The sequence below is a fragment of the Branchiostoma floridae genome, chromosome 3, assembly GCF_000003815.2.
Source record: "Branchiostoma floridae strain S238N-H82 chromosome 3, Bfl_VNyyK, whole genome shotgun sequence".
In the NCBI taxonomy this organism is placed as follows: domain Eukaryota; kingdom Metazoa; phylum Chordata; class Leptocardii; order Amphioxiformes; family Branchiostomatidae; genus Branchiostoma; species Branchiostoma floridae.
Window position 1 is genome coordinate 15,153,362 of NC_049981.1, and position 26,240 is coordinate 15,179,601.

At 40.5% G+C, this 26,240-nt stretch overlaps 4 protein-coding genes across 5 annotated transcripts; 1 reads left to right on the forward strand and 3 right to left on the reverse strand.

Annotated features, from left to right (window-relative positions):
• The first annotated feature begins 19 nt into the window (after positions 1–19).
• Positions 20–5,906, forward strand: LOC118411940 (dnaJ homolog subfamily A member 1-like). 2 transcript variants are annotated; one of them, XM_035814463.1, is made up of 8 exons: positions 20–205; positions 1,534–1,719; positions 1,957–2,126; positions 2,803–2,933; positions 3,426–3,653; positions 4,028–4,258; positions 4,490–4,657; positions 5,041–5,906. In XM_035814463.1, the coding sequence occupies exons 2-8, from the start codon at positions 1,588–1,590 to the stop codon at positions 5,190–5,192; spliced, it is 1,212 nt and encodes a 403-aa protein (XP_035670356.1). In that variant the 5' UTR covers positions 20–205; positions 1,534–1,587; the 3' UTR covers positions 5,193–5,906. The 2 variants fall into 2 exon arrangements, with proteins under 2 accessions (XP_035670356.1, XP_035670357.1); XM_035814464.1 differs by having other exon boundaries at positions 1,957–2,117; positions 5,041–5,340.
• A 375-nt stretch (positions 5,907–6,281) lies between these two features.
• Positions 6,282–9,660, reverse strand: LOC118411980 (protein NATD1-like). The gene is made up of 3 exons (XM_035814520.1): positions 9,353–9,660; positions 8,160–8,278; positions 6,282–7,438 (listed from the first exon to the last, which is right to left on the reverse strand). The coding sequence occupies exons 1-3, from the start codon at positions 9,522–9,524 to the stop codon at positions 7,319–7,321; spliced, it is 411 nt and encodes a 136-aa protein (XP_035670413.1). The 5' UTR covers positions 9,525–9,660; the 3' UTR covers positions 6,282–7,318.
• A 473-nt stretch (positions 9,661–10,133) lies between these two features.
• LOC118411921 (uncharacterized protein DDB_G0283697-like) lies at positions 10,134–17,041 on the reverse strand. Its single transcript, XM_035814428.1, has 2 exons — positions 16,779–17,041; positions 10,134–13,496 (listed from the first exon to the last, which is right to left on the reverse strand). The coding sequence occupies exon 2, from the start codon at positions 13,265–13,267 to the stop codon at positions 10,763–10,765; it is 2,505 nt and encodes an 834-aa protein (XP_035670321.1). The 5' UTR covers positions 13,268–13,496; positions 16,779–17,041; the 3' UTR covers positions 10,134–10,762.
• Positions 17,042–19,729: 2,688 nt separating this feature from the next.
• Positions 19,730–25,751, reverse strand: LOC118411928 (guanylate cyclase soluble subunit alpha-2-like). Its single transcript, XM_035814442.1, has 10 exons — positions 25,543–25,751; positions 25,048–25,196; positions 24,368–24,539; positions 23,825–23,999; positions 22,296–22,861; positions 21,687–21,834; positions 21,102–21,260; positions 20,683–20,781; positions 20,447–20,541; positions 19,730–19,952 (listed from the first exon to the last, which is right to left on the reverse strand). Exons 1-10 carry the CDS (start codon positions 25,696–25,698, stop codon positions 19,893–19,895), a joined length of 1,779 nt encoding a protein of 592 aa, XP_035670335.1. The 5' UTR covers positions 25,699–25,751; the 3' UTR covers positions 19,730–19,892.
• Positions 25,752–26,240: the final 489 nt, after the last annotated feature.

The following is a 26,240-nucleotide window of genomic DNA, read 5'->3' on the forward strand; positions in this document are numbered from 1 at the left end:
ATAGATGAGACTATTTAGTAGATTTTACCCCTATTGTGATGTGGGCTAGTCAAACGTATTAGTCAGCCATTTGATCATATCCGGTTTGATAGATCCTTCTGGAAGATCGTGTGTTCTCGAAACTGAAGGTTATAAAAAACATTTTCAGCGTAACCAAAGCCAGAAGGACGTCAGAACCGGACCAGATTCTTCACATAGGGACCAGGTAAGGAATACATGACCAAAAGTTCCGTCAAAAATCACATTTTTGTGTGAAATTGTACGTTTTCTTTGGGTGATGATGACGAAATATTTGCTGCACGCCGGTTGCCGCTCGCCGGTTTTCTTTCTCTTTCCTGATCCCAGCGTTTGGTCGTGATTTCCTTCTCGTAGTTCTGCTTTTCGGTTAGACTTCTAAGTAGAATATTCGCACGCTTTTTCTCTGTAGTACTTAAGTTTTAAAAAAAAGTAGACTCTAGTACCCAGTATGAAATCCCTTTGGCTTTGTTGTCTGTTTCATAGTATGAAACAACCGCACAGTCGTGAGAATAAATTAATTATTCATTTGCAGATTTAGATTAAGATTTGCATATGATTTCGTAATGATTTTGCAACAAGAAAATTCATCATCAGAATTTGAAAAAAAAGTCGTTTCATGTTACATTTGATCTTTATTTTTGAAGAATGCCTTTGAAGAATGCCTTAGAAACGGGTCACGTGGCCCAATGGCGGCAAGACCTATTTTTTTATGATGATAGAAATGTCTCAAACTATATAGTCAGACTTTAGTTACTTAGCCCCAGTTGCCATACATTATTATTATTGCTGCATTATTATTGCTCATCATTATCATCTTGTGCTGATTCTAGCACTGTAGCTAGTCCAGGGCCTTCTGGTTAGCCTCAAACAGGGCCCAATTACTGATGTCTGATGCTTCTGGTGAAGAGACAAAGGGGACGACCGAACCTGACACTTAAGAAAGTTTTGGAGGAGGAGGTCGGTCTAAAGGACTACAACTTGCTAGCCGCCATGCTAGATAGAGATGCATGGTCGGACATCATTAATGGCACCTCATATGAGGATGATCTGAACTGAACTGAACTGAGGCCACACCGATTTAATTTCTTGGTTCACGGATTCGCTCGCTCCTATTTTTTGGGAAAAAAAATAAAAATAAAAATTACCACTCAACAAATTTTCACCATTAATGAAACCATTCACCAACTTTCTGGTGTAGCAAATTGGCCTTTATATTATAAGCTCCTTAAAGCGTGGGTACAGGTGCTGTTACTGTACAATAATAGTGTTTTTGTACTTTTTTCAAGCTGAAACCTTTTTTTCTTTATGTTTTGGATTAGCCGTTACCTTTACCCCAACCATTTTACAGTTTTTATTTTTATTTTTAGTTCGCCCTCTCGCTCCATATTTTTTATGAAAAAATCCGTGAACCAAGAAATTAAATTGGTGTGGCCTGATGCTCATGTTATGAATTGACTTTGTTGATCGTACATATCATAACCACAAGGTTTTGCCCCTATTATCTTTCTTGTACAGTGCATGATTTAGGAGCAAAATTCTCAAATACTAGAGAAAGCTCACACTCTCACCATGGTAAAGGAAATGAAGTACTACGACATCCTTGGTGTCAAACCAAGTGCCACGCCAGCAGAACTTAAGAAGGCGTACAGGAAACTCGCAATGAAGTATCATCCTGACAAGAACCCAGATGCAGGGGACAAGGTAACTCACTGGAAATCTTGAATGTTTTTATTTTCTCAGTCAGTGACATCCCTACCGCAAGTCTATTTATATACGTTTCTAGTGTGCCTATTACTACAATAGTCTGCAATGTAGTACTGAATTGTTCAGATACCAATTTTTAGTATTATGAAAAACTTATTTTTGTATTATTTGATTTACAAATAAGAATAATCTTCATGGTTTCTCGTTTGATGTATTTGATCTTTTATATTCCAGTTCAAAGAAATTTCCTTGGCATATGAAGTCCTGTCAGACGAGAAGAAGCGGAAAATTTACGACGAAGGCGGCGAGCAGGCCATCAAAGAAGGAGGCACTAGTGGTGGGAACTTCCACTCTCCCATGGACTTGTTCGACATGTTCTTCGGAGGAGGACCACGGTTTGCATCGTTAGAGATTTTTTGTTATTATCTCGCGCCTGTCGAGTGTTCTGATTTTCACAGGAGTTTTGCAGTTTTGATGAACTGTAACGTGTCTGTGTTTCAGAGATAAATAAGAGGTCTAACCCAACTCTCACAATTATAACACATACAAAAAAAGGCAGCACTTGTGTATTTGTTATCAAAACACAATAAAGGTGTACATATGAGCTGTTTAGCCATCTTCCTGCTGCCTAAACCTTTGACTAATAGAACTATGTTGCCAAAAGGCAACATCAGCAGGGAGAATGTTTAAGTGGCAAATCAATTTATATCCCTCCGAGTTCGGATCTGCATGAAACCAGCAAATTCTTCATTTTGAAACTTTGAAAGCTTGACAGGTGTGGTGGTGCAGTAGTGGTATGTAAGGTGTTTCTAGGTTTGTTACTTTGAGTCAAGTTTCTGTGTTGCAGTATTTGTCTGATATTACTTCTTTCTTTTTTTTTCTTTAGTATTTCATGTTTTTATGTTTAACTTTATGGTTTCTGATTCGTTTGCCAAATTGTTAGCATCTAATGCATGTACTAAATTGAAACTTAAGAACAATGAATGTTGTTATTATTTATTCTTTATTACAGGCCCATAGCATGAGCAGACTGAACAATCATAAAACATATGTTAAAGCATTTTTTCTCTATTACAAAAGGCGAACTTCCACTCGCGAACGGCGCGGGAAGAACGTGGTGCACCAGCTGTCTGTATCGTTGGAGGAGCTGTATAACGGTGCCACCAGGAAACTCGCTCTCCAGAAAAACGTTATCTGTGAGAAGTGTGAAGGTATGTATAACTTGACATCAGACAGCCTGTCACTTAGATTTATAAAAATCTTACTTTCCTTCATTCTCACAAGGCATTTTTACAAATTCTAGAAGGGCATTTTGTCATAAAACATTTTAACGTTTAAAACAAAAATGTCACTGAGAAGTGTGAAGTTATGTGTTACATTATGTGGCATAATCGCATGTCTCTCAGACACACATAGACATATGCAAATCTGTGTGTACTTCATGTACAGTCAAACCTGCCTATAGCGGCCACTCAATGGATTGGTCAAAATTTGAGACTTTATTTGAAAATCCAATACTTGATGCAGGGTTACTGGTATTTTATGATGCTTGTTTATCCATATATCACATATACGTAGTTAGATTTCGAACATCATGTTTTTAACCACAATCTAATAAGTTTCTTTGCATCACTGCTGTTAGATTTGCCTTTTTTGTTGCTGTTGAGATTTTTCAAGCACTAACAGCATTCAACAACACGTAGGTCGCGGAGGAAAGAAGGGCGCGGTGGAGAGCTGTCCGAACTGTCGCGGCACCGGTATGCAGGTTCGTATCCAGCAGCTGGGTCCCGGCATGGTCCAGCAGATCCAGTCCATGTGTAACGAGTGTCAGGGTCAGGGGGAACGCATCAACCCTCGCGACCGCTGCAAGACCTGTAACGGCAGGAAGATTGTGCGAGAGCGCAAGATCTTGGAGGTGCACATTGACAAAGGTGAGTCTAGACTTTCCAAACAAAGATTACTCATTCTTTTGTGTGTGTTATTCATTTCTTGAGAGACAGGACATTTTTGGCTGTTTAGCTACAAAAATCGGAAAACCTTCCTTCATCTTTTTTTATTATTACGTATTAATTGGGATTGGTTTCGTAAGAAAAAATGAAAAGAAAAAAAGGTAAAAGAAAAAAGTTTTTTTAAAGATTGTATTTTTTTGTAAAAAAATGAGAAATATAAGAGCGCATTTTTAATTACATGTATTAGCCTTTTTGATAGAGCTTCCATTATGTTCTCTCTGATGGACTAACTTAAATGTTTTGTGTAGTTTCTTTGCAAGTCACTAGGGGGCTCTCATAACCCAATGTTTCCTCAGGAATGAAGGATGGACAAAAGATCACGTTCCATGGAGAAGGTGACCAGGAACCAGGCTTGGAACCAGGTGACATCATCATCGTTCTGGACGAGAAGGAACATCCCGTGTACCACCGTAACCATGGCGACCTGCTCATGAAGCTGGAGATTGAGCTAGTGGAGGCGCTGTGCGGATTCCAGCGACCAATCAAAACACTGGATAACAGGACACTACTGATCACATCTCATCCTGGTGAATTTGACTTATATCTGTTTTTACTTAGTTTTTTCTACAAAAAAAGACTACATGTTTGCATTAAGACTACATGTTTGCATTATTTTTTATCAATAGATGTAACAATGGAAGATAGAACACAATTTTTGTGATCAGTTTGCAGCAAGACGTCACAACAAATACTGCAAACTTTTTAAAAAGTGTGAAAATTTCTAAATTTACAGAATATACGTGTTGGTATTCCCACAGGAGAGGTCATCAAGTACGGAGACGTGAAGTGTATCATGAACGAAGGAATGCCGATGTACCGCAACCCGTTTGACAAGGGCCGTCTCATCATCCAGTTTGTGGTCAACTTCCCCCCAGATGGCTTCTTGCCAAAGGAAAGACTCCCCGAGTTAGAAGCACTTATGCCAGGTAAAAAGGGTGATCCTTTTTCTGTCACTATCTTCTTTGTGTCTTGTCATGTACGCATATGTATGTTTACCTACGTAGTTAATAAGAATAGTTTGCTTTTTGTTTGATTTTTTTATACACATGTATAACCAGTTGTCTTCAAAATACAAATGTTGGGCAAAAAATAAAACTACGAGTACGAGTCATGTCATAAAAGCAGCCACTTTCCTTACACTTATACCTACCTACAAGTTCTTGAGTTAAGAGCCATGCTTTAATCTGCCCACCAACTTACTATTGTCATCACATAATCTAGATGATTTTCTCAGTGTAAAGTTTGTATTCTGTGACAAGATGTGCAACAGAGCCTCTTCAAACTAATGGTTCTCTTGTTCTCCTTGCAGAGCGTGAAGAAGTCTTGGAAACAGATGACGCAGAGGTTGTAGACTTAGTCCGTATCGATCCCTCGCAGCAGCGACAACGGTTTGCTGGAAATGCGTACGATGAGGACGACGAACACCCTCACAGAGGCGGGGTACAGTGTGCCACACAGTAAACAATCCTTCCAAAACAAAACAGCTGCATCAAAGTGGACTTGCACCTCTTCAAACTTTTTCTTTGCCAATTGTACCTCATTAGAAGATTCCACAAACAGCCAGTTTTTGTAGAACTACCGACTTCATGTGTTCTACTACAAAGAAAATTAGGAAATGGTTTCCAATTTTTTTTTAAAGCAGGCAGTGTTTATAGGAGAAGCATCATCTTTTAGTTGGGGAAACAAGAAACCATGGTACTACCTATTCCTCATTGCTAGAAACAGCTTTGTCTTGTAAAACTGTCCTTGTGACTGCAGATTTAGAGATGCACGCTTTGAGAGCTTATAGGCTGTACTGTGAATAATAAAATAGTCAATGTGGTTTTATGTTGTTTTCTCAGTCATCACATCATGAAAAACACAGATTTTGCCATCAGTACTGCACTATGTATGTCCACTGCAAATGCCTCCTTTCCTCTCATGCTTCAGTGCATTAACAGTATTTAGTGGGAAGCATTTGCTGTCAATAGATACTGTGTCCAGCTTACCCAGCTTTTAGAGGCAATGACTACATGCTTACTACAACAAGAGACATGCCTGTAGCCAAGATTTGAGGGTATGAAAATATGTTAGTATTCTTAACTTTAAGCTGCTAGATGTGTGTATCTGTGTAAAGGGACCCAAAATGTTTTCAACTTGTCAAGTAGCAATGAAGAAATAAATGCTAATACTGGATCCACTGAGTGTGTGTTACTTTTAATCACTCTGCAGGAGTGAAGTATTGTTTTTGGCTGAGTGTTTGTGAGTCTGTGTTTTTGTGATTCCCAATATACACAAAGCATTATTGTCATACATGCTCAGTGCTGTGATTCTTGGTCAGTGGCACTGGAAGGGACTTAAACCAATATGAGTCAGTGAGTGAAGTCTGCCATCTCTGATAGGCATGTTTTGGCACGATTTGAAATCCATTTCCCCAAAGCTATCACAGTTTAACCGACTGGGTAGCTTTTTGATTGTCATTGTTCATGTTATATCTGATGCCAGCATCTTTCCAATATAACATTTGGAATAAAATCCTATGATATGGTGGGAAGAGTAGAAAGTCCCAAATAAGACCAAAATATTAGGTTTACTTATTTCATCATGATGTATTGTATCACTTGTAGACAGCACCAATACAAATATAATAACTGGTCATGAATGCTTACAAGTTTGAGGCCAATTATAATGTAATAATTCTAGTCTGCTTGTGTCTATTAGATTCACAAAGGATGCACTGGTATGTTTTCCTCGGAACAGAACATCTTAATAGTTAAAGACAGCAATACTTGATGACAAAATCTAAAAAAAATTCACAAAAACAATTAGAATTACCCTAATACAATGATATCAACTCTAAAAATACTTCCTTATACATGTACTTTTTTTATGTTACATCATGAGTTATCAATGATTTTGCACCATAACATCTTGAAAATATTTGGTCACTTTTTCTTCGTTTTCTAAGTTATTTCTAAAACTTTGCTAGTGACTACTGGACATACTTTACCCCCTCCCTGAGGACGTTCTTTGGCACCAGATCTGCTTTGTTTACAGGTTAATGCAGCAGGGAGCGGTTGGGCCAGAAATGCCACACCAATTTGGGCGGTTCTTAGGATATTTTAAGGTACAAAGAAACTGCTGAGGAAGGTCATGCTGACACAGAAGAAAACTTTGACCATACTATATTTTCACTCCCAGAAACTACTAAAGCATTAACCTGTCTCTAGAGCCCATCACACACACTGCCCACCATGGCCTACCAACCTTCTCCAGACCATGGAGAAGTTAACTAGTCATGAGCAGGGTCATCTGCAGGTGGAAATTGGTCAGCAAGGCTGCCAACTAGTCACTAAAGGATGTCTATGCCAACCAGCAATAAAACCAAAGTGGGGAAAGTCATTTACTGCCTGGATGGAATCAAAGGAGCAAAGTGGATGGAGCTAGAATAGAGTGGATTCAAGGCTACTCCCAACCCAGCATCAACCTTGGTTGGGAGCAAAGTCATGGGAAGGTCCTGAATGTGTGATAGGTTCAGGCTCTGTTTTTTTGTTCTTTCAGTTTGGTATCATTTCTTGAAATCTGAGAACAAAGGTATGAATGCAGCCCTAAGTAGGAACGATCCTCTCCTGGTACTGTGGAAGTGGATTGTCCTTAGCATACTTCTGTAGGTAAGTGCAGGTTAGCTTCATCTTCAAGTCTTCCTCTACTGCATAGTCCAAGGCAGCCTGTAGAAAAAAAATGATTCAATCATAATCTCATGCAGACATTTCTTTTACTTACACACTGGATGTCGAATATTTCAATGGGTACTGAGGAAAAAAACTTGAGAAGAAAGCAGAAATTGAACTGAACTCCTCTAACAAAACCTTACTTTAGGGTGTTGCCAATAAGCATTTGAAATTTGGAAAAAGTGTTTTAGATGATCGAAATGTCAAAAGTCGGATTTTGTCCTGCAAGCAAGAATTCTGTCTGCAGTGACCACCTATTTGCAGTGACCATTTAATTCAAGCCTCTAGAGTGCTCACAACAGACAGATTTGACTGTTCCCAAAAGAATGTTCCCATTCTCCAACAAATAATAGAAAAATCCTATCAAATTATCAATTACTGGGTACTATTATACGCATGGTCATAAATGCCCATGCATGGGTGAAAAACAAACTGCTGTATTCATTCTCTGAATCAAATGAGCTGATGGCTTACTACAAAAACTTTTCTTTGTGATTGGCAGCCTGGCTGAGAATCGTCACACCTGCAAGGTGAAGGCTTACTTTGTTCATTTTGAATTGTAAGGTGAGTACCTACATCAATACAAGGTAGGTCCAAGAAAAACATCAGTCAAACAAATGCTAAACATTTCCACCATTAGGCTGAATAGCATATTGAAGGTCTCGACAGGAAGCTTTACCTTGTATTATACTGTTGTCTGAACACATAGTGATCCTACCTTTGCCAAGTGTTTGGCCAGTCCTTTTCCCCTGTACACCTCTGGTACGAAGGTGTGGTAGAAGTCTACATAACCTTTCCTGTACATGTCATACTGCAAGATGGCCTTCTCTGTACTCTCTGAAAAAAGAAAGAAGACATTTTGTACACTAAACGTTTAGTGAGCTAAATATCACAAAGTTGTAGATACAGGATTGTCCTTAGTACATGCTACAGCCAGACTGAAATACAAATTTGAAGAAAGAAAGGCTTGCACTTTCCGGTTGTTCACACAAATATTGTTGCCTAAAATTATGTGCTGCATCGTGTCCTTGTCACTAGACTACCTGGATACTAGGGGTGGGTACCAGTACAGAAAATTCAGGTCCAGGTAAGGTCCAGAGGACCAGGTCCAGTGTTTTGCGGAGTATGTTACTCCCATGGGCATGCTAAGTTACTACCATGCTAACTGTAGAAATAACTATAGATTTTACTCTATTTTATTCTAGTTATTTTTCTCGATCAGTAAGCCCCAAAACATGTGAATGCCTGATCATGTACTGTAAAGGCGGGGATTTAATTTCGCGGTAGTGGGAAAACTGACTTTTTGCGGTGGTTTTAATTTCGCGGTAACACCATAGACTGCAGTCTAATACCATATATATAGAAAAATGTTCGTGGTGGTTTTAAGTTCCCGGTGAAGTGGTCACAGCGAAAACCGCAAACATTAATCCACCGCGAACATTTCTGCATTTACAGTAATCTGTTCATTCTCCAACATTCGGTCCACCGATTTTTTTCAGGTCCTGTTTTTCTGGACAAAGAAAAAACGGGTTTGTACCGGTACTCTTACCAGTACCAAACCCTACTGGATATCTTCAGGATGAAGGCATCTGCCTAGATATATTTTAAGTTGTTTGTATGTTATGTATCTTAACATATAAGTGTGTCTATGTAATGCTATACTGTAAAAGTGGAAATGTTTGCAGTGGTTTTATGTTCACATTTCTGGGTGACCTCTTCATCCCCAACACATTTGAAGTTGTAGAACCTGCATGGCGGTTTTAACCATGAAAACACCACCAGCACTTCATTTCCCACAGCTATCGTACCGTTATACAGACCTTGCAGTGATCTGTGTGTCTTTTAACCTCCTTGGTTTTTCTTTTGTTAAAATGTCCACTGAGGGTTGAAATAGACTTCATTAATACTCACCTCTTTCCATTCTAATGTAGAATTCTTTCTTGAGCTTGTCGTGGCCGACCACAGGCATGCCGCCCTCCCCACTCGCCATCAGGCTGCTCATAAACGCTTCAACAGTTGAATAACGTCGTAAAACTCCTCTCCAGTTGGCTACTCCACCAACCAGTGGTCTAACGATTGCCATTCAACGTTTTATTATTTCAGTAAATAGCCTTAGACGTGGCTATTTCTCCAGCTTTCCTGATTCCCTACCAAAAATCTAGACCGGCAGGTCGATGACCTTTCACCGATATACCAGCTGTTTCCGGTGTCACAGCTGTTTCTGAGCGCACTGTCTTGTGGGTGTAACAGGTGTTCCAGTCGGAGACATTGACAGTTTTGATATGACTTTGAAAGTAACTTTTACAGTTTTTATGACTTACTTGTTAGCCTGTTCAAATCTCACTTATACTAGAAGTTACTAGTATAGCAACCCGCTCAACATTTGCCAGCCTCCTCTGAACGTTAACTCTGCGGGAGGGGCCAGTTACGGCCCGGACAGCAGAGTTTGCGTTCAATACACAGACTAACTTACGAGGTTAAGTTATCCTTTATCAATCCTAAGGGCCAATCTCGTCTCTTGCATAAGTTAGTTACTTTCTTTTGTGCACTTTTAAAGGTTACACTTTAAAAGTTTCAGCTAGAGTTTTCTTAATCGGGTTAATACATAACGTCACTGTATATGGCATCCCATGTTATCAAGAGTCGTTGAATGATGTGCATTAAAAGCTGTGATCTTTCAAGATTCAACCACTTTATTTCCTTTGTATTGAACCTCAGTAAGTAATTATGTGCTAGTATAGCCGATAGGGATATTTTTAACTCATCAGATCAGATCAAGTATCATTCGTCGCAACAGGATATACATAAAATAAACGTCGAAGACATGAAAACAAATTAACAAACTAGTTATGTTGATAACTTAGAAAGTAAAACATTCTCTGTATAATAAACAGTATTAATTGTATTATGTTTGCCTTTTTAAATAACGTTAAACATATTTACGACGTGAATGAAACGACGTGCACGTGTAGATATCTATCAAATATAAATAAAACAACAAACGATAGAGAAGTAACGTTATCTATATAAAAGCATTAGAAGCAACACTAGCGATTCTCAATTTTTTTATCGCGTATCAAAAATATATCTTTATAATTTGATAACGCTATATTACTGAATAACAACATGATATGATTGATGCATTGCTTTTATTGCAACATTCACCAAATTCTACTGATATAACGTTAATCGCTTAGGAATTGCGAGTTTTCACATGCTATCTAATTTCTATCTTTCTCAGTTTTTCTATGTTTGTCCTTATAATCCTATCAGTCTTTCCATCAGGCTGTACGGAAACAATTATGTAATTTCTGTATGTCTTTATAAGGTTGCTCTTGGTTGCCCCGGGTTACGGTAAGTTCTAAACAAGATCCTCGTCGTGGGGTAGACTCTCCGGTCCTTCACAGTTTTCCCAGGAGGCTGCACGGCGAACATCCCCACCCGTTGATTCCGTCTCAGTTGTACGTCAATCTTCTCCGCGCGCTCTCTGTACTGTCTGATCTTAGCGTTCACGTCCACGGGCGAACCCATGAACGAGTCAATGACGTCAGAGCTTTCCTCAGTGTCGTCTGAGAAATCGTCGTCAGTTTTGCGGGAATTTTTTGTTCTCCTTCCCGTAGGAAATACAGGTTTGTCACCGGGCACACTGATTCCGTTGTAGTGAGACTTTTTGTGCCTTAAAGAGTTACCAAAATGTCCGGGGGATTGGTTAGTGATGTTCGGCGGATAGGACATTGGGAACGAGTTTCCATGCGTTGTCATGACGACATCTGGACGATTCTTACCGTCCATGCCCTTCACGCCGCTGACATGGGCAGCGTTTTCTGACAGGAACTTTTCCCACTCAGATTTGTTGACTAACCTCTTTTTGTAGGAAAGATCTGTTTTCATGTCGGAGTGTTGAACCCCGCTACCAGCAAACTGTTCTTCTCGTCTTCGATGACTTTGAGAAAATGATGGTCCATATGTGCTATTTTCAGGTTCATACGACTTACCATAAGAAGTTTGATGGGCTTCATTACCTATAACGTCAATTGAGTTTGTCACATGATCATCACGTGATTTGTGCTTGTTCCCAAGTCTCTTTCTGTCATCTCTTTCATGTCTGTCGTCCGCACTTTCATGAAGTTCGCTTCGGAAATCGAGCGTCGGTGGCTTAGTCAAACTCTGTTTGGATATCAGGCTAACCTTGTTCTTGTCATCTGTTAATGTTATTTGGGGTAGACCATGGTCGTCATCCGTACGGTTATGTGTTTTAGTTTTCCTGCGCTGTTCACTGTGGTGCTGTTGGTCTCTGTCTGATTCCGTGGCCGAACTGCTGTCTTGTGCAACTTGGCTTGTTCTCTGTTTTTCGGAATGGCTTACTTGCTTAGCTTTACGGTCATTTTTGTTGCCACCGCCTTTGTCGTATTCTGTTTGTCTTTCGTAGCCTTCAGTAACTTCACTGTCAGTGTATTTGTCGCCTTTACCCTTGTCTCTTTTCCCTCTGTCTTGCCCTTTCCTCCTTGAACTCTCTTCACTCTCCTCCAACTCCGAATCTGACGTCACTAGAGCTTCGCCCCCCTTCCCCTCTCGCCGTCTTGTTTTCCCCGCCGCCTCCTTTCTTCTCCCCACTTGACGGTCTCCATCATTGTTTGCTCCACTGTCGCTCGTTTCCCCATTATCCACAATTAACCTTCCATTCGTCTCTCTTTTGGTTCTGCGCGCCTGACGGTCTGACAGGTCCTCGTCTTGACCCCTAACCTTTCGGTCGCCCCCTTTGGTGGGCCTGTCGCCATCTGTCCCATCATTCTTTTCTCTGAAAGCTCCTTTATTTTCTCGCTCCTTTGTTCTTTCCGTCTTGGCCTCTGACTGACCCTTACGAGTATTGTTTGTGCTTTGTTTGGACTTTTTCTCACCGATATTTTGACGATTGGACTCACCTTCGTTTTCTGTGTCCTCAAAGTCGTCATCCGAATAAGAATCGAACCCGTCGTCTTGATGTTTTGCTGTGCGTTTAGATCTGTTTTTCCTTGCTTCTCGCCTTCTCTCATTTTCTTCACGAGTTCTTGGTCTGTTTTGTTTCTTTACATGGTCTCCGGGACGTGCAGCTTGCTTTCTCTCATTTTCTTCCCGACTTCTCGGTCTATTTTGACGGTTTGCGTCTCTTTGTGCCTTTGCACTGTGTTTTCTTGCTTTCTTCTTTGACGACGTCGGTCTTTTTACTTCATCCTTTGACTGTCTTCTGTCTTTCTTGTTTTCTTTCGTTGGTTTTGTCGACGCGTTTTTACTAGCTCCCTTTGGTACCTGTCTGTCAACCCTCTTTCTTTGTTCCACCTTTTGCAATTTACTGTCCCGTTTCAAGTTTGGTACCCTCGATTCGTCGTCTGTTTCAAAGTCTAGTTCGTCATCTTCTGTCGCATAACTGTAAAACATTGCATTTTCTTCCACCCTTTCCCCTCTTTCTTTTTTGCTTTTCTTGCCTTTGCTGGGTTCTGCTTCTTTTAAAACGACCAACTCCTTTTGCAGCTTTTTATTTTGCTCTCTCAGTGCTTTAAGTTCCTGTCTTAGCTTCTGTTCTAGTTTGCTCCTTCCTTTAACGGTGTCTTTCAAATCGCCCTTAAGTCTTTTTACCGACTTACCAAGAACCAAATTTTCCGCGTCCTTCTGTTTCTGTTTATCCTTGAGTTCCCGTACTCTCTTGTCCTTCTTATAGGCTATGAGGTGGCTCAAGTTTTTGGCCGCTTCCTCCCTCTTTAAGGCCAAGTCCCTTTCCTTTTTGAACTTCTTCCAGGCCTCCTCGTCCGCTTTGCGCGGCTGTTGCGCGTTGGCGCGCTGGTTTAACATTGTTGTCGTTCACTGAAGTGAGATGTTCAACTTTTCAGTTTCCATTTTTACCCTTGTGTCCTCTGACTCGACGTTCTTGCTCACTTCGTGTCACTGTATGTCTGTTTACCCTCCATGGTCACTTTTCTTCAGGTGCCCTGAACCTGTGTGCTGGGTGGCCTTGGGGTTTGAATTCGACCTTCGTAGACACATTTGTTCAACTAAAGCCAACCCTTGCTATTTTTGTCTCCTGAAAAATAAAAAAAATACGTTGGGTTAAATCATCATCATACAATTCAAGACAAACCGTAGTGTCTGCAATATTGGAAACAAAATGTTTATGATATTATGGTAGCCAAAATACTAGTATGTAGACAATGTATGTAGCTACGTAGACTGTAAATCATTCAAGTTGAAGACTACATATACACAATATATGCGTTATATACAATTTGTAGATAGAAAACAATTTTTGTAAAGTTTGCTACATTTTCTAGGGACATACCTCGCCGTAGAGAGAACGAACGTTAAAATCATGTACGGCAATTCTTCGTTTGATTAAAACTGGTTCCAAATTAAGTTATCAACCTGGGGGACTTTCTAATGTTATCTTTGGCAACCCTGAAATAGTAACTAAAATAGTAACCGAATTCTGTTGTATTGTTTTGCAAACACAGCGCTTGATACATTATCCTTTCAAGTTCACGTGCGAGTCATTGAGCCAGACAGCTGTCTTTTACTTATTCCGATACTGTTGCAGTTTTCATTACTTTATAACCACGCATAACCACGCAGTCATACTTTCGAATGTTATGATTCTCTAGGACATCTCATTCTCAGTTTTGTATGCCATGTTTCTATAGCAGTACTTTGGAAGCACAACAGAGCTTCATTCATGACACCTTGTTTAATGATAACAGACGCGGGTTCCCGAATGAGTGCTCACGAATAAGAGTCTTGTTCTCTTTTCAGTCCCTGTGTGTACACTCAAACAATTTGTACCGTGCTCACATTGTCCGGCGGCCGTTTGGAGTAAAGGATATCCACCCTTGAAGTGCCTGATCACAAGCAGAATCAGTGTAAAGCTGGAGGATACTTTAGGATAGGATTTAGAGGAAATTTCACCGACCAAAACGTTGCATAAACACAAAAAAGTCAAAGGCGTCTTTATGGTCCATTTCGTAGGAAAAAAGAATATCGGCGGCTTTCGGCGAACAATTTCAAACATACAGCTGAACTGTTAACAGAAAACATGATGTTGAGTTGATGTTACACAGTTATATACAGTCCTGAAATCATGATATTTGCTGAGTTGTTCATGTATTGCTATTATATATATTGAAATTATGATATTTGCTGTGTTGTTCATGTTTTGCTATTATAGCAATACATGAACAACACATCAAATATCATGATTTCAGGACTGTATATAACTGTGTAAAATCAACTCAACATCATGTTTTCTGTTAACCGTCAATGCTAATGCTATTAGAATATCTGCACCTGAACTAACCATTGATATAACCGTGGAAACTTTCGCAGTCAAGACCATGTGCAAACACAACTCAATTAGCGGAAACGCCCTTCAATTCTACTGTATACACAAAACGGACTCTGAATATGTGAGGTACGTTTATTGCATCATTTTAGAACAAAGACCACTTGAAGCTGAATGGCAAGGAAGTTTGCCCAATAAAACTAATTTATCGCTAAGGAGCTTAATTCTGCTAAGTGGTCGGGGGTTGGTAGCCTAAAACCTATATTACGTGGCAACTAAAAACTTTTGGTGTTGGTGAAACGACTTCTAAGTCCTTAAGATTTCATTACGAATTGCGGCGTAGAAATCTACCTACTTTATTTTGTGGATAAAGGTAAAAAGGGCGTAAAGAAAATAGCTTTTGATATCTCTCTTGGACTATGCTTTTAGAAGAACAGTGTATATTTACATGTATTGTATACTCTACTATCCGCACAGAAAACATCCCTGGTATTTTTTTTCACAATCTTTGATTTTTTTTATAATATCTCAATTCATTTCGTCGCTTTCGATGTATGTAAGATCGACAAGTAAGATTGTGATCTAACGTACACTGTCAATAGACTGTCTGACATTGACAGTTCTACATGACAAATGCTTTTGGCACGTGTAGGAATGATTGTAGCCTCGCAGAGGACATCGTTTACTGTCCAAACAACTCCAGTTTGTGAGCTGCTTTTATGGACAGGAAATGTCAAGAGAACGACTCAAACACTATGTATGCCATGCAATAAAGGGTTTCGCGAGTCACGCACTCCTATAGTCATCTAGGTTATGTCTATAGTATCATCTTCTTTACGTACCCAATAGTTGTTAAGAGGACTGGTTTGTGTATCGCAAACTATGAGCCGAAAGCTAATTGGGTAGAAAATTTGCTTGCCGATTTGACAATACCTTTCAGAGTGTCTTTTCAGTAGTTGTCAATGCCTGTGCGAGCGAGGAATGTCTTTAGAGCAGCTGTCAATGCTCTTGAAGATTCTAAAGCGCGAAGAATGTCTTTAGAGGAAGTGTCAATGTCTTAACAGTTCTGAAGACGTGGGTCTGACGTCTTCTGTTATTTCTGTCTGACGAATTCGGCAAGCTTTGTCTTTAAGAGTTTAATAGGATGCGGACGTGTCAAGTTACTGTTCGTCGAGGCTAAGGTAGATTATTATCTAGTTCGAATTAAAAAGATGCATTGTCACTGCAAACCTTTCAGTTAAGGACTACAGTATGATAGCTAGTATCTTTGCATGTGTAGTTCACCACACTACAGCCTATAGTGGCGGCTCAAAGGATGTCAATGGTAACAGTAGACAGTTGGCGCTATGGCCGCTGTGCATAAGATCCAATGATCATTAGGAAAAATAGTCTTAAGGGCCGCGTGGCCACAACGGAAATGTGGTTATGACATAGAGATGGCAGCTAGTACAGTCTTGAATGTAATGTGTTTGGCTGGGTGTAATGTTCTGCCGATTCACACACCTGTATGTGTTTAAATTATTCACACAAAGATCCCACTTACGTATTTTATCTGTAACACGTACGTTCTAAAACTCCAAATCTCATGTGGACATGGGTATACATCTAGTTCATGTTTATCTTCATAGCATTAAGTACTTGTAGTTTACGGTGCCCACAAACGGAGACATGTGTCGGAAATTAAACTCTGGCAGCTACATCGGCGGTGAAAAGGCTCATTGGATGTTTATAGGTACAAAAATCCCCCCGTAAAACCTTAATCTCCATTTTATTACAAACATGCCAGTACTGCATTTTACACCGTGGGTACGTCGACGTGAATGTTTACTACAACGACCTCTCCTGGTCGATTCAATTTCACGTGTTGATAGCGGATAAAGTTACCACTTTTTGTTTCAAGGCGTGCGCCATTCATAAAACCCCCGATAACAACGCGAAAAAGTCTACCCCTATTTCATACCGTTCCATCGTTGACGATATGTACTCTACCAATCAGGGCTGAGGTTATCTCAAACTGATAAAATACCAACGTACCTTGCTGGGGCGTTATCGCCTGTCCTCTCTCTGAGGTAAAGAAAGTCGTCTGATTTACCTCAGGATCGTATCGTCTGTTTCAACTGTTGCTAGCTCCTTGGGGGGTTGAGTTCTGTTGTCGGTCATGAAATTAGTCGCCAATTTTTCATTCCGCCGTTAGGTAAGGCCGGTTGTAGCTAGGGAACGGCCATTGGCAGGGTTGCGAAAACACCATAGACGCCTGCATGGCAACAGCCTACCTGCCAGAAGGCCGGTAGTCTCAGGACGGCTAGTCCGGACAGCGAGCGTACCCCCTCCGGATAAGGTGGGCTGTTCCAATCTTACGTTCGCTTATCATTTCATTTGAGGAATTTGCCCTTTGCGATTCAAAACTGGAAATATTCCTTTGAAGATTAGAAAACAACTATTCGAATGAAATAATGGAATCTTAGGGATGTTAAAAATATTGGTAAAACTTCGACCAGAAGAAAGAGCGAAAACTATTATTGCTGAATCTAAAAGAAATAGTGTCTAACATAGAAATGTCATTCATTGCTAACAGCAAAATTGTAAAGTTTGAGATGAAAATGTGTATTTTGATAGATAATCCTTTCCCCTCATTATATCACATTCTTACAATTGTAATGTTGTAAAAGCTTATTTTGGCAACAAACCTACATGATTTGCTGTCTTTGTATAACAAATAGTGATGTTTGAATGCAACAGGTCCCGTATGAAAGGTCTTGGTGCACTGCACATTTGAGGAGGCTCGAATGTCGGCCACCAATAATCTACTGTGTTTACGTAGAGGAGATGAAAAGGTGTCATTTACAAGAAAGCCATTTTGTAAGCCGAAGAAGAGGTCAGATGATCGCACAAAACGCATCAATTACGGCCATGAATGGGGCAAACATACCAGTGACCCATCAAAGGTAGAATAGTCGCTAGCATTTTGGCCAATGCTCTTCAAAAGGAGTAGATTTCTTCTTGCTCCTGCCAAAAGGTATTCAGTACCATTGGACCGGTAAGCCATAGCATTGTAACATTGTGCGTTTTTCACTCTTGCACCTAATGGCGGTTTCTTTTTCCCCTGATCGTGCATGCCTTCAATTGAAGCAGGGAACCGTGGTGTATACGGTTGAAAATTTATCTCAACATGATAGGGGTCGCTTGGTCAATTTTAAACATCGGAATGTTATATAGTTACCTCAGCCTAGGAGGTTCTGTTTTCGGTACCGTTTGTTGATAGGTAGGTTTATTTGTGGACAGCAAAGTTATGGATGGCTCTCTATGGTAATTGTATGTGAGAAGGTGTCGGTAAAATGAATTAAAGACAAATTCGACCATGGGCCCCAGGCGACACCTTATGGTACTGCAGGTTTTGGTGTCGTTACAAAGTTTTATGGCCTGTAAATTAAAAGTACGATAATAATACTGTAAAAGCGATGATTTGTCACTTAATCATTTGGTGATGTAATTTATATTCATGATGTGATTTGTCTTGTTACAAGATTCAGCTACTGGGAGGGAGAGAGCCAAACGGCACGGCAAGACAAACAATCCAAGGTGCATTGACACTGCCCATTCCCAAGCACTTTTATGAGAGGACTTTCCCAAACAACGCACACAAAACTGTGCAAATATCGTGTTTGAAACACCTGCAAATGAGAACAACTCGTTTTGTGTGGAGGTTTTGTTTGGCAAGGCGATACTAGCCGACCGTGTCGGGGTGTAGTCGTACTTAATGCGCGACAAGTGTCGTGGGGTTAGGCTTTCAACCCGGGCTTAAAAAGGGCAGATCCGACAATCGCCCCTCCCCCAACACACACAACATGTATACAACAATCCGGTTAAAAACAACATAGCGTGTTGAGGTGTTTGTATCACGTAGTGATTTGATAAGATATGGACGTTTTACAAATACGATAACCTAGTTAAGTATTTGATTAGCTCGACATTGTGTTAGCGTTGTCAATAACCATTCTGGCGTCTAAATTTGTCAATTTTGTTGATTCTAAACGGTATGGACAACAAAGAACACTATGCTGTCTATTTTCTATATATAGCAACGTGAGTGAAAGGTAATTCTTGCTTTATTGCTTTTGAGGGAATTAATGATACATTAAAAGTGCTTAAGCAGAGGTTTATAAAGCGGCATGTCTTTGATTGTCACGTCAATCGATAACCTTTAATCTTAAGGTCGTGTGAAAAAGTATAAGTGTAGAATTTATCGACTACCTAGATAGGTAGGCCAAGGTATGCACATAGTTATTATCTTTTCACATGGCATTGCGTGCTAGCATGTACTAAGATGTACTTTAATCTAGACTGGTATCCATTCTATTCTACTAGCTTAGGTTAGCTCCTCTGATCACTTCCCTGTCAAAAAGTCCTAAGCCCGGTTGGGAAGCGAACCAGTGGATATACAAAGTTGTGACCAGCTTTAGACATCAATTCATAGTTTGGGTTCGGTAGCTGTTGAACAGTCACTGGTGAAAGGTACTACCTGAAACGTCTGACCGTTTACAAACTACCCAGTTGCTCTGATTATTGGAGAAACGGTTATCTTGTGTATCTTACAACCGGAATGTCTGACCTGCGTCGACGTCTTGACCAGCTATTTTCGGCATGATTTTGCGAAAAATCCAACTGCAGAACATTAAAACTGCGTCAATGCATCTCGTCAGCTCAGCCTACTAGTATTTATCTATCACATAATTTCAGTTCAAAATGTGTTGTTTTTCAGTCGAAAACCGTGGTAGCTATATACATTTACACGTTCTAACGGTTCTCCATGGTATCACACTACTAGTACTACTGTCAGTCGGTCTATACAGACTATGACTCTATGCAAAGGAACTAGATGACAAAGGAGACTACAATGCTCATAAATGTGCAGTACAGAATACATAAACTTATAAAGTAACAACTTAGCGATTCTCAATGTAAAGTCCATTTCCTAACGTCTTCCCAATTTTTCTTCATTTTGTAACCAGAGGACAGATAACAAACTTATATGATTTGATGTGATAGAGAAGTTCTATTTCCAACTATCGCTTTTTCTGTGCTCAGTAAAATGCTTTTCTGGGCTAAGTAAATGTGATGAATAATCAAGTCTATGCCGTCAATAGACATTCAGTGACTCATCTTCCTTCCCTCCTGTGACAGCCAGTATGTTGTCATCTTCACTCCGTCCTGGAAACAACAAAGATATATTTGCAAGTAAGCACAAGCCATGCAATAGTATTTGCTTAACAAGTTCAACTGTGTTGGTATAAATATTCTGAAGCAAGAGTGAACCTTGATTTCTAACACAATAAATGACCTACCCAAATTTTGACTGTCCGACTGCAGTCTTTGTCAACCGAGGAACATGGACTCTATCATATTGGACAACCCAAGAATCTCGGACAGAAAACCTAAAATTTTTGCGAGACCTAACAACTATCTTTCGGAGACGGGGGCGCCATAAACTTTCTGTAACTTATGATACACTCTCAGAACCCACCGGGTCACTTGTTCCATCTGCATGACGTGGCGTCACGTCACAGAAGCGATTGATTGCTCATTCCTTGACTTGGCAATTTCAAAATTTGGCTAAATCCAATTTTTGTGTTGCAAACCTAGTTCAACCTTGCTCCATGAAATAGTATGTTGCAGAATGGCGTTGACAGGAACTATACGCATACCTTGATCGTGACCTCGCCCCTTGGCTCCAGGTTAAATGCGCTCCCTAGCGACATGAGCAGCTCGCTTGTTGAGGAGGAAATCTGGATTCTGCTCGCTGAGCGGGGATACAAATGTTTGACATTTTATATACAAAAAAACTATCGAAGTTCTTAGGAGCGGTCTAATCCTTCAGAAGTTGTTTATTAAATTTCTTCTCGTTTTCATGAATGATTATCTTTCTCTCTCTCTTTCTTACGTTCCGCCGTTTTCTCCAAGCTTTGAGCGATGTTGACGGTGTTGCCGAAGACGTAGTAGCGGGGCCGCTTCTCACCCACCACCCCAGCTACGCACGGTCCTGCAAAAACACAAGATGACTCAAAATGCATGTTAACAAAAGTGGATTGGAATTATCCATTTTGAATTCCATTCTTATATCTTAAAACAAAAAAGCAATGTCAGTCGTACATTGACTACATCTTGTTGACTGAACGCTACATTTTCATGGTATCTCTACTATGCCAGTGATCATGATTGGTTGACTGAAAGTAGTCAAAATTTCCGTTAACTTAAGTTCAGTCATGAGCAACAGCTCAAGCAAATGCATTTCACCTTTTAGAGACAATTTGTCCCAGCACAACATTTCAACAGACCAGACAGACAAGATGACCAGTCTACCTGTATGTATGCCGATACGGAACTTCATGGGGTAGGGGATGTGCATGGGGTGGAAGGCCCGGGCGGCTGACAGGAGGTGTAGCGCCGCGCACGAGATCTGCTCGGCGTGCTGGTCTCCGTTCTTTCTCGGTAAACCAGAGGCCACCATGAAGGAACCAGCTAGTGGAGAGTTAATATACACAGGTATAAGTTATAGCATGGAATATAAATCGGAACGACAGAATCCTAGAAAAATCAGCTATCATTTTTTAGGCAATATGTTATTTATATACTGACGATTATGGTTTATGCCTTGAGATGGCCCCTGGGACAGCGAATCATGCACGCTAACCTACGGAGCAAGCAAAACCCCACATGGTATGAAATTGGCAAGTCGGTAAAGTTAGTAGATGTGAAACTTAACACCTAAATATGACATTTAACAATAAAGTAGTTGATAGAGTTGACATGCAAACGACAAAATAAATAAATAATGAAGAGTTTCTCTAAGTAATTTTTCCAACATAGTATATGATAATAAAGGATATTTGGATAATGAAACGTCTTCAAAATGGCATTTCGTCAACTCCAGAAGTTTGCATTTACCCATAGTCTCCATTTTGTACACGTCATAGCGAGTGAAGACGGCTTCAAAAGCCTGGTCCATCCGGTTGAGCAGGTCGATGACCTTGTGGGGAGACAGGGAGGCAGTGGCCTCTGTGAAACCCACCACGTCTGAGAACATGATGGTGGCCTGGGAAGGAAAGAGGAGTACAAATGAACGTATAACTGATGGCTTGTCGATGGATCACAATCGTTGAATTAATTTAAGAAACCTGAGCCGTGCGGTATATACCTTGCTGTCAGTGTTAAGCTATTTCACCTCATCATTGTTTCCTAACTTTTTTTTCGAAATGAAAGTTATAAGTGTTCTCGATAGATATTCGTATGATCGAACCTGACCAAAAGTCATGGATGTCGATATAATGAGAGAACAATGCGTTATTTCGCATATGTATTGGTATTATTTGAGTAAATGATTTGATTGTAGCTCGCGCTTTATGATTTAACGCACCAAGTATTCTTGCTTTGCTGCCGAGCATGTCTAATGCAACTGACCTTGCGGTTGAACTACGCGTATAGAATGTTTAAGGTAACATTGTCTATGACCTAGAAATAACAATATGAAGATTCCAATTCATATGATTTTCTTACTTGGTCGAAGTACTCAGCCGGAAGCTTTTCTGCCTTCTTCATGGACTCCACAATGATGGAGGGGAAGACGCTGTACAGGAGTTTGTCCGATTTCCTCTGCTCGTCTGCCAGCTTCGTCGTCACTTTCTCCAGGTTGGCTGCTACTGCTTGAGACTCACTGGCCATTTTGTACACCCCAAGGACTATCACTGGACCTATACAGGCTACCACTATCAATACAGAGAACCCCGAACTCAGTCGGACATCGTTTTGCCGGAGGATGTCATCGATGATTTGAAGGACCTTCTCAGATAACCTCTCGTCTGTCTCCTCCAAAACATGGGTATATACATCCATGACTTCTAACCATTTTGCACCATTCTCAGCAGAGGTGTTGGAGGCTTTGTTTTTCTTGATTTGGTTGCGGAGCCGGATAAGTTCTTTCTCGTATGAGGTGCCGAAAAACTCTTCCTCCAAGTCGTCTTCCACGGCGTGGCTGTAAACGACGGCGTTCTCGAGCTGGGAGCTGCCGACCGCCAGTGCCTCGTAATACCAGATAAGCTCCTCCGTGGAAAAGCCTCCTGGTCCTGAGAAAAAATAAGAATAGACAGTAACGTTATATAGTTCCTTTTATCATTGTACTTTACGCGTGACAGGGTATTCCCATCTATCTATAAAAGTGCTGGATTTCATATACATGCATATTAGTTCTCCATGATCCTGTCGTGAACAAATACTAACTATTCATTCTAAAACATGGAAGGCTTTTCAGGGCAAGGTTATCTAGATAACTGACAATGTTATTCATATTTTTATTTGATTGATGTTCAGTCTCATATACAACCCCGGTTAGATCTTTATAAGCACCTTTTTACTGATTGTGACACAAAGAAATTTGTAGTTATAAACATATACACATATATATCCAGGCATACTGTTTCTTAGTGAAAGTTTTACACTCTCCTTACCGCTATGGTCAGCATTAAACATTATCTTTGATTCTATAGATTAATGACTGCATGCACGTAGGGACTTAAAACGGTTAGGTAAGTCAGATTATCCTCAGGGGCAGGTCATTCCCGGGCGGATTAAGTCTATAAAATGATGAACATAAATGCTGACAACGTGACATTTTCCTTCATCCTTCACCTTAAACCGATCCGCTGTGATTTGCCTGCGAAATGCGTGTGACCTAAGGTCTGAGATTCGCAGTTGAGCACATAATCTATGGCGTATAAGACTTTCATACACTTCCCCCGTGCCCAGCGAAGTGCTGAATCACTCTGTCAAGCATTATCAACGAAACAATTTGGCACGAAAGTTGTCAACGCGGCAATCGGATTAACCATTGCACAGGGAAGCCTGATGAGACCGAGTTTGACTGGCACCTCCCCAACTCCACGGTGAATATTTCCCACTTTACATTTCATTAAGTGTGAAAATGAATAAGAGTCATTTACTATATACAGATACTTCGAATTACTTTTTAGAGTAAACATAAAAAACATTTAGATTTGTTGTATGTGCGTAGCCATAGCCTCTAGTATTACCTTTGTTAAAGAAAGTCCAGCCCAGGTTCATCTCAAGGTTGGTGCTCTCAATACTGCCTAGCAGCATCTGGTAGGCCACGACAGTGGTCCACAGCTGAGATGTATCTGCACGACTCAGTACTGCCGACATGATGTGGATGAGCATTTTGTTGATGTCTGTGTAGAATTGTATCTCCTGTGGAAGGCAACAATCATACAGAATAAGAGACCAGTACTAGAGGCAGAATCTTTACTACTTGTTATGTTGTTGGATGCCTATCAGCGACGATACATGTTTGGGGTCTGTTAGTATTCTTTTATTGGCTTTTACGCATACATTACCAGTACTTTTGTCTGTTCCAAGTTAGCTGGCTGTGTGTCTGTTTGGTTTGGTACGCACGATGTGTGCGTGTTTGTGTGCACACGTGTGTACAAGTATACTAAGATACTTTGTACCCCGTACAATTGTTGTGCAATAAAGTTATATATAAATACATCAAACGTACGCGTCCTCAACAATACAACGACTATTTGATAGTGGAAAGCAACAGATAGGGTCCTAACCTCTTCAACTGTAGTCTCATTTAGTTTGAACCACACGTTGCTTCTGTGATGTGCCAGATGTGTCTTGAATTCCTCTGCAGACTTGAAATTGTCAGGATAGTGCTTATCATACGGTAGCCAACGACTCAAGCTTCCTATTGTGTTGTCTGTTTGCTCATGAATGCGAAGCAATCTACGGACATGATAGAAAAAAAGAACGTTGAATAAGTGAACATAAATGAGTGAATCAAATCGTAACGTTCCCTGGCTGGTCATATCAACATTTCTTTGAGCAATATATGATGCTAGCCTTCATCAAAATCTTAATAACACTGACATTGAATATTGACATTAGGCCAAAACATCTCCATTTTCAAACTTGATCAATTTGTCATGTTCGATGCGCCCACCTATATGTAAAGCATCGGACTCATCTTTTTCAGTATTGGCAATAGCTTCGACACAATGATGCCTGTAAGTCTTGCTAAACTAGAACCCTTACATGGTGGGGCTATGTACATGTTTGTATTGTATACCGTCACTTACGTATATGGTATGTATACGAAGAGAACCGACTAATGGCGTTCCCTTGGAGAAACATCGGAGCATATCAGGAGAGTCGAAGTCAGGACCTCTAGGCTTTTCGCTAAACACACCCTACTCTTACGTTACGCGAATCCACACTTGTGTGAAGTACGTACCTTTGGTATACGTCCGTGTCTCCACCACTGCTGATGAACAAAGAGGTTGTGCCCCTCTCCAGAGCCAGATCATGGACGATATGACCAATCTCTGTGGAGAAGACTATCTCGTTGCCGGTCTCCTGTCCTGAACTTTTAAGAGCGGTGGCCTGTTGAACATCATCGTCAAATTTAGTTTTAAGGTTAGATTCTTGAATTTTTCGTCTGTCTCGTGGTGAAATTGTTGATTACTTGCAATAGCACAGAGTGTAGTTTTCATGATAGAATCTTTATTTGTTTTTTATAATTGTAGTGGTATCTTATTGGGTCAGTAAGGTAGTGATTTTAAACATAGACATTTAATTACAACCAGGGAAGATCTCGGAGGGTATGGACTCGTAACAACACCGCGTGCATACATTTCACTTTTGGTCTTAGCAATAACAACACCTTTAAGGCTGGCTCTGCTCTACTAGTAAAGTGAATAAAATGAAATGAAGAATACTACACTCCTACCTCTTTCAGGGTGAGGGCATTTTGCACCACCATACTGAAGATGGGAAGCAAGGCTAAGAACAGGAGAACGATCAGGCGTACGAACTGTTTTCCCTGAAGTTTTGGCGGGGAGCTGGCGTCACCATTCGGGCTGCGCGCTTTGAAGTAGAGCGACATCCTTTGGAGTCAGCCCAGTCATATGCCGTATCTTCTAGAAGTGTAGCTGAGCAGTCTTCTTCTCGCCTTGGTAGGCTCTCTAAAGCAGCGGTCTCATTAGTCGCTCTGTCTGTAAGGTTCCGGCTTTGGCAGTGTCTCATGTGGCTGATTCGCCGGACGTTGACTCGACAGGTCTTCTTTCCAAACATCCCCCCAGCATCATTATATGAGATATAGTTGTTAAATATTGATTAACTAATGCGCACGTGACAGGATGCATGAAATGGATTATTTTTTATGTGCATAAACTGATAAAGCAGCTGAGGCGATTATGGCTTTAAAATCAGTATAATCACCTTTTGATGGAGTAACTTAAAGCTTCTTATGGAATAGCTGACGCCAAAGATTCAAGAGTCACCTGATTGTCGTTTGCGAATTCTCAGTATGGGGCCTATGGGCACTTGACAATCTTAACGAAATGTATGGGGCCTGCTGACAGAACGAGCCACACATATGATTATTATGTTCACGTCACCCTGATGATATTTTTGCAATATATAATA

Bases quoted from the DNA above. Each gene is read 5' to 3' on its own strand.
- LOC118411940 (XM_035814463.1), top strand. From the start codon at position 1,588: ATGGTAAAGGAAATGAAGTACTACGACATCCTTGGTGTCAAACCAAGT. The intron at 2,127-2,802 runs GTTAGAGATTTT...CTATTACAAAAG, and splicing joins GGAGGACCACGGTTTGCATC to GCGAACTTCCACTCGCGAAC. The intron at 4,259-4,489 runs GTGAATTTGACT...GTATTCCCACAG, and splicing joins ACTGATCACATCTCATCCTG to GAGAGGTCATCAAGTACGGA.
- LOC118411921 (XM_035814428.1), bottom strand. From the start codon at position 13,267: ATGTTAAACCAGCGCGCCAACGCGCAACAGCCGCGCAAAGCGGACGAG.
- LOC118411980 (XM_035814520.1), bottom strand. From the start codon at position 9,524: ATGGCAATCGTTAGACCACTGGTTGGTGGAGTAGCCAACTGGAGAGGA. The intron at 8,279-9,352 runs GTGAGTATTAAT...TTCTTTTTTCAG, and splicing joins CTACATTAGAATGGAAAGAG to AGAGTACAGAGAAGGCCATC. The intron at 7,439-8,159 runs GTAGGATCACTA...TTTTTTCTACAG, and splicing joins TGGCCAAACACTTGGCAAAG to GCTGCCTTGGACTATGCAGT.
- LOC118411928 (XM_035814442.1), bottom strand. From the start codon at position 25,698: ATGTCGCTCTACTTCAAAGCGCGCAGCCCGAATGGTGACGCCAGCTCC. The intron at 24,540-25,047 runs GTACGTACTTCA...TCATGTCCGTAG, and splicing joins GACACGGACGTATACCAAAG to ATTGCTTCGCATTCATGAGC. The intron at 20,782-21,101 runs GTAGACTGGTCA...GTGTTTTTGCAG, and splicing joins CCGTATCGGCATACATACAG to GACCGTGCGTAGCTGGGGTG.